This window comes from Trichinella spiralis (genome assembly GCF_000181795.1).
Source record: "Trichinella spiralis strain ISS 195 chromosome Unknown Scfld4, whole genome shotgun sequence".
Lineage (NCBI taxonomy): Eukaryota > Metazoa > Nematoda > Enoplea > Trichinellida > Trichinellidae > Trichinella > Trichinella spiralis.
The window spans coordinates 9,242,917-9,253,828 of NW_003526943.1; the positions used below are offsets into that span (position 1 = coordinate 9,242,917).

The following is a 10,912-nucleotide window of genomic DNA, read 5'->3' on the forward strand; positions in this document are numbered from 1 at the left end:
TGGTGCTCGCCTGGCAAGATTTGCTGATGACCGTCGACGTTGGCCACCAAGATGATGATGATGATGGGAATGATGTGTTGCGCAATGATCACTGTTTCGAAGGGCAGAAGGTGGTGATTATTGGTATTGAAATCAATTGAATATTTAATGAAATTTTATTATTCAGACACAATTTGAATACATGATTTCCAAGTACGTGTTTTTGGTATCCGAGTTGATGGCCATGCCGGCGTTGAGTCAACATGCCGAGAGGTTTCTTGTCCAATGTGAACAGAGGAAGCTGTTCGAACAGACTGATGACAGAATTCCATTGTCAGTAGAAGAGAACGGAACCGTTTCAGTAGATGCTGATTCAGCTGATTTGGTGCCGCATGTTGATGTTGAACACGGTTCTCTTGTGGAAAAGCAGACTTTGCTGGACGCGTTGAAGTTGCGCGATTACGACACTACAAGATTGAATCGTGCATTTTCTTTCAATTTTATTAATGTCCAATCGTCAGTTTTTGGTACAATTAATTAATTAATTAATTAATTATCTGTATATTTATTTGTTCAATTTTTTAAGGTTCAGATTCGATGGATGGACGAAGTATGTCAATGGAAAGTGACAGTGGCGAATCGTCGGACAGTGTGAAATTGCGTCGTTTGTCTCGGAAATTGGAACCGGTGCTTGTGCACAACGGGGTTCCATTCCCGCCCACAGTAGATGGTCTGCGGCAAGTGTTGAACCAGCCGACTGAGTATTGGCTCAAGCAAGAAGAGGAGCGTTGCAAGCAAACTATCGAAATGTTTCAGAAATTACCATTTAATGAACTGGTTGAAATGCAGCAACGCAATTCTTCCAACTTGAACAGAACAGTGGAACGGCTCTTGGCTAATGTCGATCAACAGGACGAATCCAAAAGGACAAGCACACCTAAAACGGCACGGTCGAAATTTCCCGAACTGTTTGTTTATTAATTTATTAGTACAATTATTATTATTATTATTATTGTTGTTGTTGTTGTTATTCTTGTTTGATACTGCTGTTGCTCTCGTTGCTGTTGTTTTTGCTTTTTTTTCGTTTAGACGTTGGATAACTGTTGTGGTGAATGCAAAATATCCACCCTGTCGTTGCATCGTTATGTGATAGCATTGTACACGTTGTGCGCTTAATGCATAGAAAAATATGTTGAAAAAAGTAAATGGATATTGGTTTTTGCTAAATTCATTTCAACTTACGTATTATAGCGCAAAAGTCAACACTGAACAGAAGATCGATCAATCAGTGTTAATTGTACCTTTGTTAATTTAAGTTTATTTAATAATTATATGCATTTTTTGCAAATTATAATTTCATAAATTAAAAAAAAACTTGACAAGAAGAGAACTGAACTGAGAGGATGTTGTTACAAACTAAACAAATCAATTGTAACTATTTACCTGCCAATATCAAGCTAGAATTGTGGAAACAAAATCCCCAAAACTCTAAATCCTATTTTTGGATTCTGCTGTGTATGTATATGGTAGATCTGCAAGTTCAGTATAAGGTTGTTTCCATCTATGAGGTTCCATACCATAACAGTCACGATAACGATTTGTCATAAAGGTAGTTTGCTATGTCCGAGTCGTACATGATACTATTTTACCGCTAGGCACCACGAAAACAAGTTCATTATAAAGATAGCTCTCTGTAATCGTGTTCGTTATAAACAGATTCCACTGTATATTGATAATAAAATTTTTTTTGTGCTGTGCTCATTATTAACATGCACAACTGAGGCGAGTGAACTTGTACAGACGTAGTTGGAGGATGATGTGTTGAGCAATGTTGCAGCAGCTAATCTGATGCTAGTGAAAATTGAACGTCGTCGTCGTCAGCTTTTACGATCTGTCTCAACGCAAAACTGTTTTCAGCATTTAATTCTTTTTCCAAAAAACGGTTCACAGATTTTAAAAACTATCTCTAAACTTTGTGGCTTTTTGGAAAGGCGCTTGGAACAAGCGAGATGTTCGATTAGAATGGAATGGCGTTGTTGCAAAAGTCAGAGATGAGGAAAATTCAGTAGTGAGGACAGTTAGCAGCAATGGCCATGCGAATCCGGTGGGCGGTGACAACGTGACGTTGCAATGTTCAGAACGTAGGTACGAGTTGCAGGATGCGGACAGCTTGTGGAATCACATCAGGTCGGGATATTTGTTCAAAAAGGAATACTGTTGTCGAATCTGCTTGGCCATATTTGCTAAGCTCGTGCGCTTGGAGCGCGCATGCTCGGGTGCACGGCATCAACTGCTCGTTTGTATGCTTGGAATGCGGCAAAGAGCTGGGCAGAGCCGAAAAGCGTGGATGTCACTTGCTCATCCACTACGCAGACCGTTGCCACACGCCGGCTTGAATTTGTCCGGTGTGTTTGAAATATTACAACGACCGCACTGGTTGGTTCTGGTGCACTGTTAAGTTAAAGTAACTGTTAAACGAAGTCCATTATGAAATTCACGCAAACATTGTTCGAAGCAACGAAAACTACGTAATATAAACCACTGATGTAAGCCAGGGCGGACCGACTATTTCTGGGAAGCAGTAGTACAACAGCCAGAGAGTAACATTGAATGGAAAATCAAATGAGAAGCAGTAGTGTAGGAAAAGGAGGTAAAAAACGAAGCTCGAGGTGCGGAACAGTAGTAGTTGTATTGAATTTGGCCTAGCTCGCCTTGTCTGCGATACGCGTGCTTATTCTGATGTAGCGAACAATAAACTGTGCAGAGTATCAATATTTTTTATAGCTGATGATAAGCGTAAAGCGGCCGCGAACACCACTACACTCGCATAATATTGCTCAGTTAATTTCACTTACACGGTTATTCATTTGATGTTTTTCTTAAACATTTTAAAAATTATTATTGTTTTTTTTTCAAAAAAAAACAAAAATACAAATTCAAATAAATACGAATATTACATTTGCTAAAGAGATAAATACTGTACATTAGCCTAGCTTGCGCATCTTTTCATGAATACTGTATCAGTGTTGTTGTTGTTCACGTTTATAGCTTAAAAAGAATATTTTAGCTTTAGGTATACATTTCCGTTTTCTTTTGTATTCTTATTATGAAATAGATGTAAAATTTTTATAATTCATTTTTTAACATTATACTTTATTTTATTTATAATACACTTTTTTCATAAAGGATGTTATAATTTTTGAATTTTAATGGAGAAATGGTATATTTTTTAATTTGCATGCATACACGTACATTTATGCATAAATTGAAGTACATGGTAAAAAATTTTTAATTACTTGTTTTTGATATTGTCTGCAAGCATCAAATAGTGTTGTATTTTAAGCTTTGTTTCACTAATGTTGAATTGAATTGAAACATGGCAACTGTGGATAAAACCAAGAAGCACGCCAGGTGGTACTTTGGTGGTTTGGGTTCTGCTGGTGCCGCATGCTGTACTCATCCGTTGGACTTGTTGAAGGTGCATTTACAAACACAGCAAGAAGGAAAAATTGGTCTGATTCGGATGGGCATTAAAGTGTTCAAAACGGATGGCATCATGGGTTTGTACAATGGGTTGTCGGCAAGTCTTTTACGTCAAGTATTATTTCTTTTCTTTTTGTTTGGTTTTTCTTTCAAGAGCAACTTTTTGTGGTTTTTGTTGATTATTTTAAGCTTACCTACTCTTTGACTCGTTTCGGTATGTACGAAGCAATAAAGGACAGTTTACCCAAAGGTAATGTTGCATGCATGCATATATATATGCGAATATTACAATCTGTAGTGTTTTTCTGTTTTATACAGATAAAGGCCCAGCTCCATTTTACCAAAAAGTGGCGATAGCAGCTATTTCGGGGGGATGTGGAGGTCTGGTTGGTACTCCTGGGGATATGGTCAATGTTCGTATGCAAAATGACATGAAGCTACCGGCTGACAAACGTCGAAAGTACTTTTGTCCTCTAAAATATTTCAAATCATAACATGTTTACTACAATGCAAGGTTTTAGCTACAAAAATGCTTTGGATGGTGTTTATCGAGTCGCTCGGGAAGAAGGTGTGACGCGTCTATTTTCCGGTGCGACAACCGCCACGGCTAGGGCAGTTTTTATGACCATTGGACAAGTAAAACATGTTTATGTTTTTTTGCATAATAATATATACTGTAGGCTGAATTTGAAAGTCATGTTCATTGATTTGTTCAATAAATAATAATAATTATTATTTATTGGGTAAAATTTAGTTTTCGTTTTTTACTTCATATTTTAACGTGGAAATTGTTTATTGAAAAAAAAAGTTTTGCTGTTCCGAAATAATTTTCAATATTTTTAGTTGGCATTTTATGATCAGTTCAAACAAATACTTTTGACTACCAGCTTCTTTAAAGACAATTTGATCACCCACTTCAGTGCTAGTCTTTCAGCTGTAAGGTTTTCAGTTTTTATTTACTCATATGTTAATGTTTAGCTGAAATCAGTAATTAATTATTCAGGCTGGCGTGGCGACAGTAATAACTCAACCGTTGGACGTGCTGAAAACGCGAATGATGAACGCCAAGCCGGGTGAATTCAAAGGAGTTATCGATTGCTTCCTGTACACTGCCAGAGTTGGACCCGCTGGATTCTTCAAGGTTCCTTTTTTTTTAATTCAAGTTAGCTTTTCTTCTCTACTCTTATTAAAGTTGATTGTGTTTTCAGGGATTCATACCAGCTTTCATTCGTTTAGCTCCTCAAACAATTTTGACATTCATTTTCTTCGAACAGTTGCGTATCAATTTCGGGTACTTCCCCCCCAAAGAGATTTCTGAATTTTCTGAGAAATAATTTTAGCAACTCGCGTGAAAAAGCATAGAATAATTTCAATAAGTGTCATAATTGTAATTTCATTAGCTCGTTCAGTTGTCTGCGATCGAAGATGCATGTTGTTAGTGTTCTACTTTGTTAAGTTTTAATTAATTAGTATGCATGAAAGTATTTATTTTGTTTTTGAAGAAATAATGTTTAACTTGAAGTAAATAACGGTTGCTAAGGTTGGATTAAAACATTTCTTTTCTGAACACTACTGATCTATCAACGACAGACAAATTTAAACCGTTCTTAAACAAAGAGAATAAAATGAACAAAACATGAAGACTAATTTATTTCACCGAAGCACAACTAATTTTCTAACAACATAATGATGCAATTATTGCCACACCACAATAAATGTAAATTAAATGAGCGCATTGCCTTCAGTATAAATACAAACGAAACATTTTTAAAAAGTGTATTTTGTTCTGAAGTACAAAAATGTTTTTCATGCATAAAGGTTTACAAAATGCAATAAATAAAGTTGAATGAAAAAAAATCACCTCTTAAGTTGAACAGTAATATCTTGTTATCATCAATTCAACGATTCGCTTTTTCCATACTCGTCACATTACCCAATCGAAAAGCACGATCTGATTTCTAAAAACCATCACACGAATGAAGAACAGTAGTAGTAGTATTAAAAGATGAACAAATAAAATTCATCATTAATTATAAATTACCATCATAGCGATGTGATTCAACAACTTCTTAACTCTCAAATGTCCCCAAACAACATGATCACTCAAGCCAAGTATGCTGGCAGCGTGCAAAGCTGCTGATTCAGCGGAAATTGCAGTAGTGCATCCAACACCTGCTTAGATAAAAACGAAAAAAGTGAATAAATAAAATTGTCGATTGGAATATAATTTTCATCAAACCCACCGGCTGGAAGGCAAATAGAAGATCGGAAATCTTCAGATGAAGCCCGCTCATTGACTGGCGAACAATTGATCACCGGATAGGGGGTATTGCCGGCCAATAGTGCCGCAAGTCCGTTGTTGTTGCCAGAAACTACTATGAAAACTGTTGGAATTTGTCCACCTGAATGAAGAAGAAGAAAATATTTTCATAATTTCTAATAATACTTGCTTATCATTTCATTCTCATCATCATCGGACAGCGCCGCAATTTAAATTAATCAAGGATTTAAAAGTATTACTTTCAAATTCGGTCAGCATTTTCATCGTCTTGTTGGTACTTTTGTGAGCTGAAGTAACTCGTAGAAAGCAAGGCACGCCCAAGCGGAGCAAATGTGCGCGTATTTCTTCGCAAAAGTTGCTATCACGTTCGCATGCCATCAACACAATCGCACGACCAACAGGCGCAGTTCTGAATTGCTGAATAAAAGCAGAAGCTTTTGCATATTAAAAACAAACAAATTAATAATCAACTACTTTCAGTTTCTCAACCACCCAAGTATAATTGCCTTTTAATTCAATCAAATGCTTCTCTTGTACATCGGTCAAATCACGATAAAACTGCTTGTCCAGTTGCAATCGGTTGTCATCACCAGCCCAAAGAAGCCAACTGTCGCTGTCAATCACATCAGCCACAATTATGTTTCCTGTAAAATTATTTTTCAATAAATTTATAAAATTGTTTTACTGGCAAGATGCCATCTGAAAAACGCAACCACTGCCACGTCAAACGTCGACGGACACTTGCCTGTCAACGGATCTACGCCGAATTCAACCTTCAAATCAACCAACGTGCATCCAAAAGTTAGCCACGCCCTTTCCAACACTTCAAACACAGTGGAACATACGCAAGTCATCAAATTCACCTCTGCCTGTTCGATCGTTATGCCGCTTACAGTAAGTCCGGATTCGATCAACGTTTCTCGAGACCACAGATGATCACCGGCAGCATCATCCTGAAAACAGCCAATCAGGAGGTTGAAAAAAATTTTTTAAATCAACAAGCACAAATGGAAAAAAACACACACTTTGCACAGAAGCGTATCAAAATATGAACTATTATAATTTTATGACATGTATTTGAAATTAGTGATTATAAAACTGGTTTTATAGTTTTATATACTGTTCAAATGTTGAAATCTTTTACCGCAGCTAACTTTAATCTGTAAAAATCATAATAAATGTCACACAGAGCATTCGATAAATTGAATTCAGCGTATACTGTATACTAAAATTAAACTCAAATATTAAAAATAATATTTTAAGAAACAGAATCAAGCAATGCTTGAGTCAAATCGTTTGTTGAATCGATAAAGAATTTAACGCAACAAAATAAAAACTTGCTGCACTAACTTTGTAAAATATTTCCACTTTTGGTGGATAAAACACGTAGCCTTCTTTAACTGCTGGATTTCTTCTCAAATACGATCCGGCTGCGACGCGTCTAACAACCCATTCAAGTGGCAACATAACGCATCGTTTTGCAATAAATTCAGTATCACTGTGCTTTTTCATATAATGTGTTCTGATGCCTGAAGTTTTGATTTCGAAAAAATGTCATTTACAACAACAGTTTTCACTCACCTAGCATGTTCAAGTATTCGAAAACTATGCACGTTGTCGCGTTGCTCAGTGCAGCTTTACCATCCACTGCGTAACGTTGTTCCGCAGAAAATGCGGTGACGAAATCTTTGCTTTGCACCAGCACAAAACTGCTGTCAGAAATTTGCAAAACTGTTTTGGTCTTGCCTTCGGAAATATTTTTGCAATCTTCCAACCCTTAAAAAGCACCACTAAGAACAACTGTTTTACAACATATTTTTTACGATAGCCAATACTGAATTGAGGTATCCCTTGTTCATCTGATTCCATTGGGTGAAATGGAGCGAGTTTTTTAATCGCGATCGACGTGCAAAACTACGATGCAGCAGTCAAAATAAAACGTACAGTACGTTATGCTACTTGCGTTTTGTTTAATTACAGAAAACTGTCGTCCAACACTAACACAAAGTTGAAACGCATATTAATGAAATCTTAATTTAAAATTTAATAAGACAAAATAACACAAAGAAGAAATGAAACATACTGTTAATTAATGTAAAAAGTAAGCTGTTAGGAAATCTTTAGTTCAAACTTGAAGATCCCTTTTGTAAGTGGACTGTATGTTTTTATTTATAACGATGCAAAACAATGAATGTTGTTTTGTTCAACTTAATTTTAATCAGTTGAATCAAGAACGGGGAATAATACAGTAGCTGAATAGCAGTTTGAAATGTTTGCAAGGCTAACTTTCTTGCTTCTCTTATTTCCTCCCTACTCACTTTTATTTATACATGTTTGTTGACATCATTCCGCGTTTTATGGCTCAAATTTTCGAGGAAAAATATAATTAAAATGGGTTGTTTGTGCAACCGTTTAATCTGTGTGGCTCCGGTGATTGGAACAGCCGCGCTGTCAGTAACTGAGCCCCGAGGTTGTGATAGGTATACAGCGTGGACCCTAACCCTTTGACCGTTTTATTGCCATTCCATTGTCCACTATCAAGAAAAAACAAGGGTGTCAACTTACATTGCGTCACTATTGTTTTGTTGCAGTAAACAATATTTTGATCGTAGGGAGTTTAAAAATTGATAAGCAGGTATAGAGAAAAGATTTCTCAACACCTCCCACCCCAAAAAGGTCAACGGGGTTTATGCATCACCGGATGGTTCCACCAGGCGGAGTGATCTATCCGATCGGGTTCCTGTTCCTTGTTTGGTTTGCACCGTTGCCGATCTGACTACACCGTCTTCACTCGGGTGGATCTCAATGATCCTTCCGATGGGCTATTTGACCCATGCAGTACCGGGTTCGTGCATTAGCACAATATCACTCACTCTGGGCTCTTGTTGAGTTTTGCGCCATCTTCCACGTGTGGTCAGGGTGGTGACATACTCTTGCTTCCATCTTTTCCATAGCTGGGCAATCAGGCGTTGCTGATACCGCCATCTCCGTATCAAGTGGTTCACTCCACTTGTGATGTCATCACGCCGGTAGATCCTGGTTCTCAAATTCGGTAGTCGTGAAAGCTCATGGCCGATTAAGAAATGGGCCGGAGTTAATGCTGCTTCACCGGAGATGTCATCACCCATGAACACCAGCGGTCTATCGTTGATGCGCGCCTCGATTTCACACAAGACAGTGTGGAGCTCGTCATATTTGAGGAGGGCTCCTCGAATTGTCTTTCGCAGCGCATTCTTGATAGATCGGATGAGTCTTTCCCAATAACCACCGCACCAAGGGACTCTTGGTGTGATGAATTTCCACCGGATCCGTTCCTCGTTGAGCTTGCGTTGCAGTTTTTCCCCGTCGGAATTTCTGAACAGGCACTGGATGAATATGTCTGCCAGTTTGAAAGACCGGAAGTTATCGGATTGTATCACTCGGGGTCGGCCTCTGCGGGAGATAAATCTCCGAAGACCTTGTAAGAAACTGTCTGTTGTCTGCTCTCTCAGGAGCTCTAGACGTACCGCTCTGGTCGTCATGCACGTAAATATGCAGACGTAGGCCTTGTTCACTCGAGTATCGCGCCCCTACACGTCTGGGCAGACAAACAGTGGACCTCCAAAGGCCACACCGGTATGGCTGAATGATGGTGATTCTGTCACTCGGTGGGCCGGCAAGTCACCCATTCGGAGTTGCATCGACTCTGCGACATACCGGGCATGAACGGATCACCTTCTTCGCCGCGTTTCTGGCTCTGACGAACCAAAATCTTGTTCTGATGGCTACCAGGGTCTGATTGACGCCAGCATGCATCTGCCTGACGTGGTGGTCCTTGATTAGCAGCTCTGTCACCGGGTGATTGTGTGGGAGGATGATTGGATGTTTGGACTCTGGAGGCAGAGTGGATCGCCTCAGACGTCCGCCCATCCTCAGCAAACCATCTTGATCTGAACACGGTTCAAACTCCCTCATTTGTTCAACAGAGTAGGGCTTGATGTCGAACTCCTTCACCTGGACCTCTCTGAGCCATCGTGCTTCTGCGTCTGATAGTTCCTGGGTAATTGAGTCTGCGGGTGGTTTGAAGGTGAGGATATCCTCATCCTTCATCCAATAGACCCCGATAGTTTTTCCGATTTCCCTTTCACCGTTTCTCTCGAAAGTGTAGCTAGCAATTCTGTATGGTTGCTGGTCCATTTCTGAAGGTGGAAGCCACCTTTCCTAAGGAACATCGGTACTCTGCGGACAGGTCTCTCACCTCAGCTTCCTTATTGCAACTTATTACCAGATCGTCTACATCAGTGATTCCCAAAGTGGTTGATATAGCCCCCTTGTGGGCGGTTGAAGGCTGGAAGGGGGCGATGGGAAGTAAGGGGGCACTTGGGGGGGCGTTGGAAAATAATGGAGCACATTGGAGGGGGGCACTTGAATACTGTGTTTTATGTTTTGTGTTTATCTTGAACGTTTGTTCTTCTTCGGTTCCACTGTTCACTTATTGGTCGTTGACCACGCTATTTTATTGGATCGTGAAATCTTTGTCGTATTGGTTTTCCTTGTCTGATTGCTCATTGATTCAAATCTTTCCCTTGTGATTAGCTGTAATATTTTTTCATTTCATTCGTTCAAATATTCTATTTTAGACTACGTAACTTTAATAGTAGTGACGTAACATAAAAAATGGAAATATTATTCCAAAATTTTATTGTCTGTTTGAAGTTTCGTCATTCATTGAAATTTTGTTTATTTAAATATATTATTTGTGGTGAAGTTTATACTTTTTCATGATCAGCATTCCCGAAAATAATTTTTATCATTATTCTATATTTTACTGTACCAAAGTGACGTTATATCAAATGCGATAGTAGTAATTCAGAAAAAAACAATACAAAAAATAAGTTAAATAGTGATTTTTATTTTTCACTAGCCAACAGCAGCAACAATAGTAAAGAACAGCCAACAACAACAATAATAAACAACATATCAGTGGACGACATTAACAAAGTGGTATCAGGGTGATTTCAAAATTGCAAATTATTGCTTGTGGATAAAGATTGACCCTAAGGACGGCCGCTTTGTTTATTAAAGCTTGAAAAATAAACTCTTTTTTCCCGATATCTTTACCGTACATAGCAACAGACTGCTGGCACCAGCTTACTCCGCCACATGGCATGGATGATAAAAAGCTTATTG

The 10,912-nt window shown here is 38.5% G+C and overlaps 4 protein-coding genes across 4 annotated transcripts; 3 read left to right on the forward strand and 1 right to left on the reverse strand.

The window, feature by feature from the left end:
* The first annotated feature begins 26 nt into the window (after window positions 1-26).
* Tsp_02242 (hypothetical protein) lies at window positions 27-1,129 on the forward strand. Its single transcript, XM_003378030.1, has 4 exons — window positions 27-113; window positions 167-506; window positions 566-947; window positions 1,069-1,129. Exons 1-4 carry the CDS (start codon window positions 27-29, stop codon window positions 1,127-1,129), a joined length of 870 nt encoding a protein of 289 aa, XP_003378078.1.
* Window positions 1,130-1,827: 698 nt separating this feature from the next.
* Window positions 1,828-2,437, forward strand: Tsp_02241 (hypothetical protein). The gene is made up of 2 exons (XM_003378031.1): window positions 1,828-2,023; window positions 2,046-2,437. The coding sequence occupies exons 1-2, from the start codon at window positions 1,828-1,830 to the stop codon at window positions 2,435-2,437; spliced, it is 588 nt and encodes a 195-aa protein (XP_003378079.1).
* A 918-nt stretch (window positions 2,438-3,355) lies between these two features.
* Window positions 3,356-4,824, forward strand: Tsp_02240 (conserved hypothetical protein). The gene is made up of 8 exons (XM_003378032.1): window positions 3,356-3,577; window positions 3,652-3,712; window positions 3,781-3,922; window positions 3,984-4,107; window positions 4,306-4,410; window positions 4,466-4,603; window positions 4,671-4,753; window positions 4,803-4,824. Exons 1-8 carry the CDS (start codon window positions 3,356-3,358, stop codon window positions 4,822-4,824), a joined length of 897 nt encoding a protein of 298 aa, XP_003378080.1.
* Window positions 4,825-5,360: 536 nt separating this feature from the next.
* On the reverse strand, window positions 5,361-9,921 carry Tsp_02239 (multifunctional protein ADE2; the record flags this gene model as incomplete). The annotated part of the gene is made up of 10 exons (XM_003378033.1): window positions 5,361-5,420; window positions 5,504-5,634; window positions 5,706-5,864; window positions 5,983-6,160; window positions 6,218-6,387; window positions 6,429-6,696; window positions 7,094-7,272; window positions 7,325-7,519; window positions 8,586-9,108; window positions 9,440-9,921. Coding segments are annotated over 10 exons (2,345 nt in total), but the record flags the coding sequence as incomplete, so codon positions are not given.
* Window positions 9,922-10,912: the final 991 nt, after the last annotated feature.

What these genes read in the sequence shown, in the direction of transcription:
- Tsp_02240 (XM_003378032.1), top strand. Translation starts at nt 3,356, where the DNA reads ATGGCAACTGTGGATAAAACCAAGAAGCACGCCAGGTGGTACTTTGGT. An exon ending in CCGGCTGACAAACGTCGAAA is followed by an intron (nt 3,923 to 3,983) that starts GTACTTTTGTCC and finishes GCAAGGTTTTAG; the next exon opens with CTACAAAAATGCTTTGGATG. An exon ending in CAGTTGCGTATCAATTTCGG is followed by an intron (nt 4,754 to 4,802) that starts GTACTTCCCCCC and finishes AAATAATTTTAG; the next exon opens with CAACTCGCGTGAAAAAGCAT.
- Tsp_02241 (XM_003378031.1), top strand. Translation starts at nt 1,828, where the DNA reads ATGCTAGTGAAAATTGAACGTCGTCGTCGTCAGCTTTTACGATCTGTC.
- Tsp_02242 (XM_003378030.1), top strand. Translation starts at nt 27, where the DNA reads ATGACCGTCGACGTTGGCCACCAAGATGATGATGATGATGGGAATGAT. An exon ending in GTTTCGAAGGGCAGAAGGTG is followed by an intron (nt 114 to 166) that starts GTGATTATTGGT and finishes TTTATTATTCAG; the next exon opens with ACACAATTTGAATACATGAT. An exon ending in TGTCCAATCGTCAGTTTTTG is followed by an intron (nt 507 to 565) that starts GTACAATTAATT and finishes CAATTTTTTAAG; the next exon opens with GTTCAGATTCGATGGATGGA.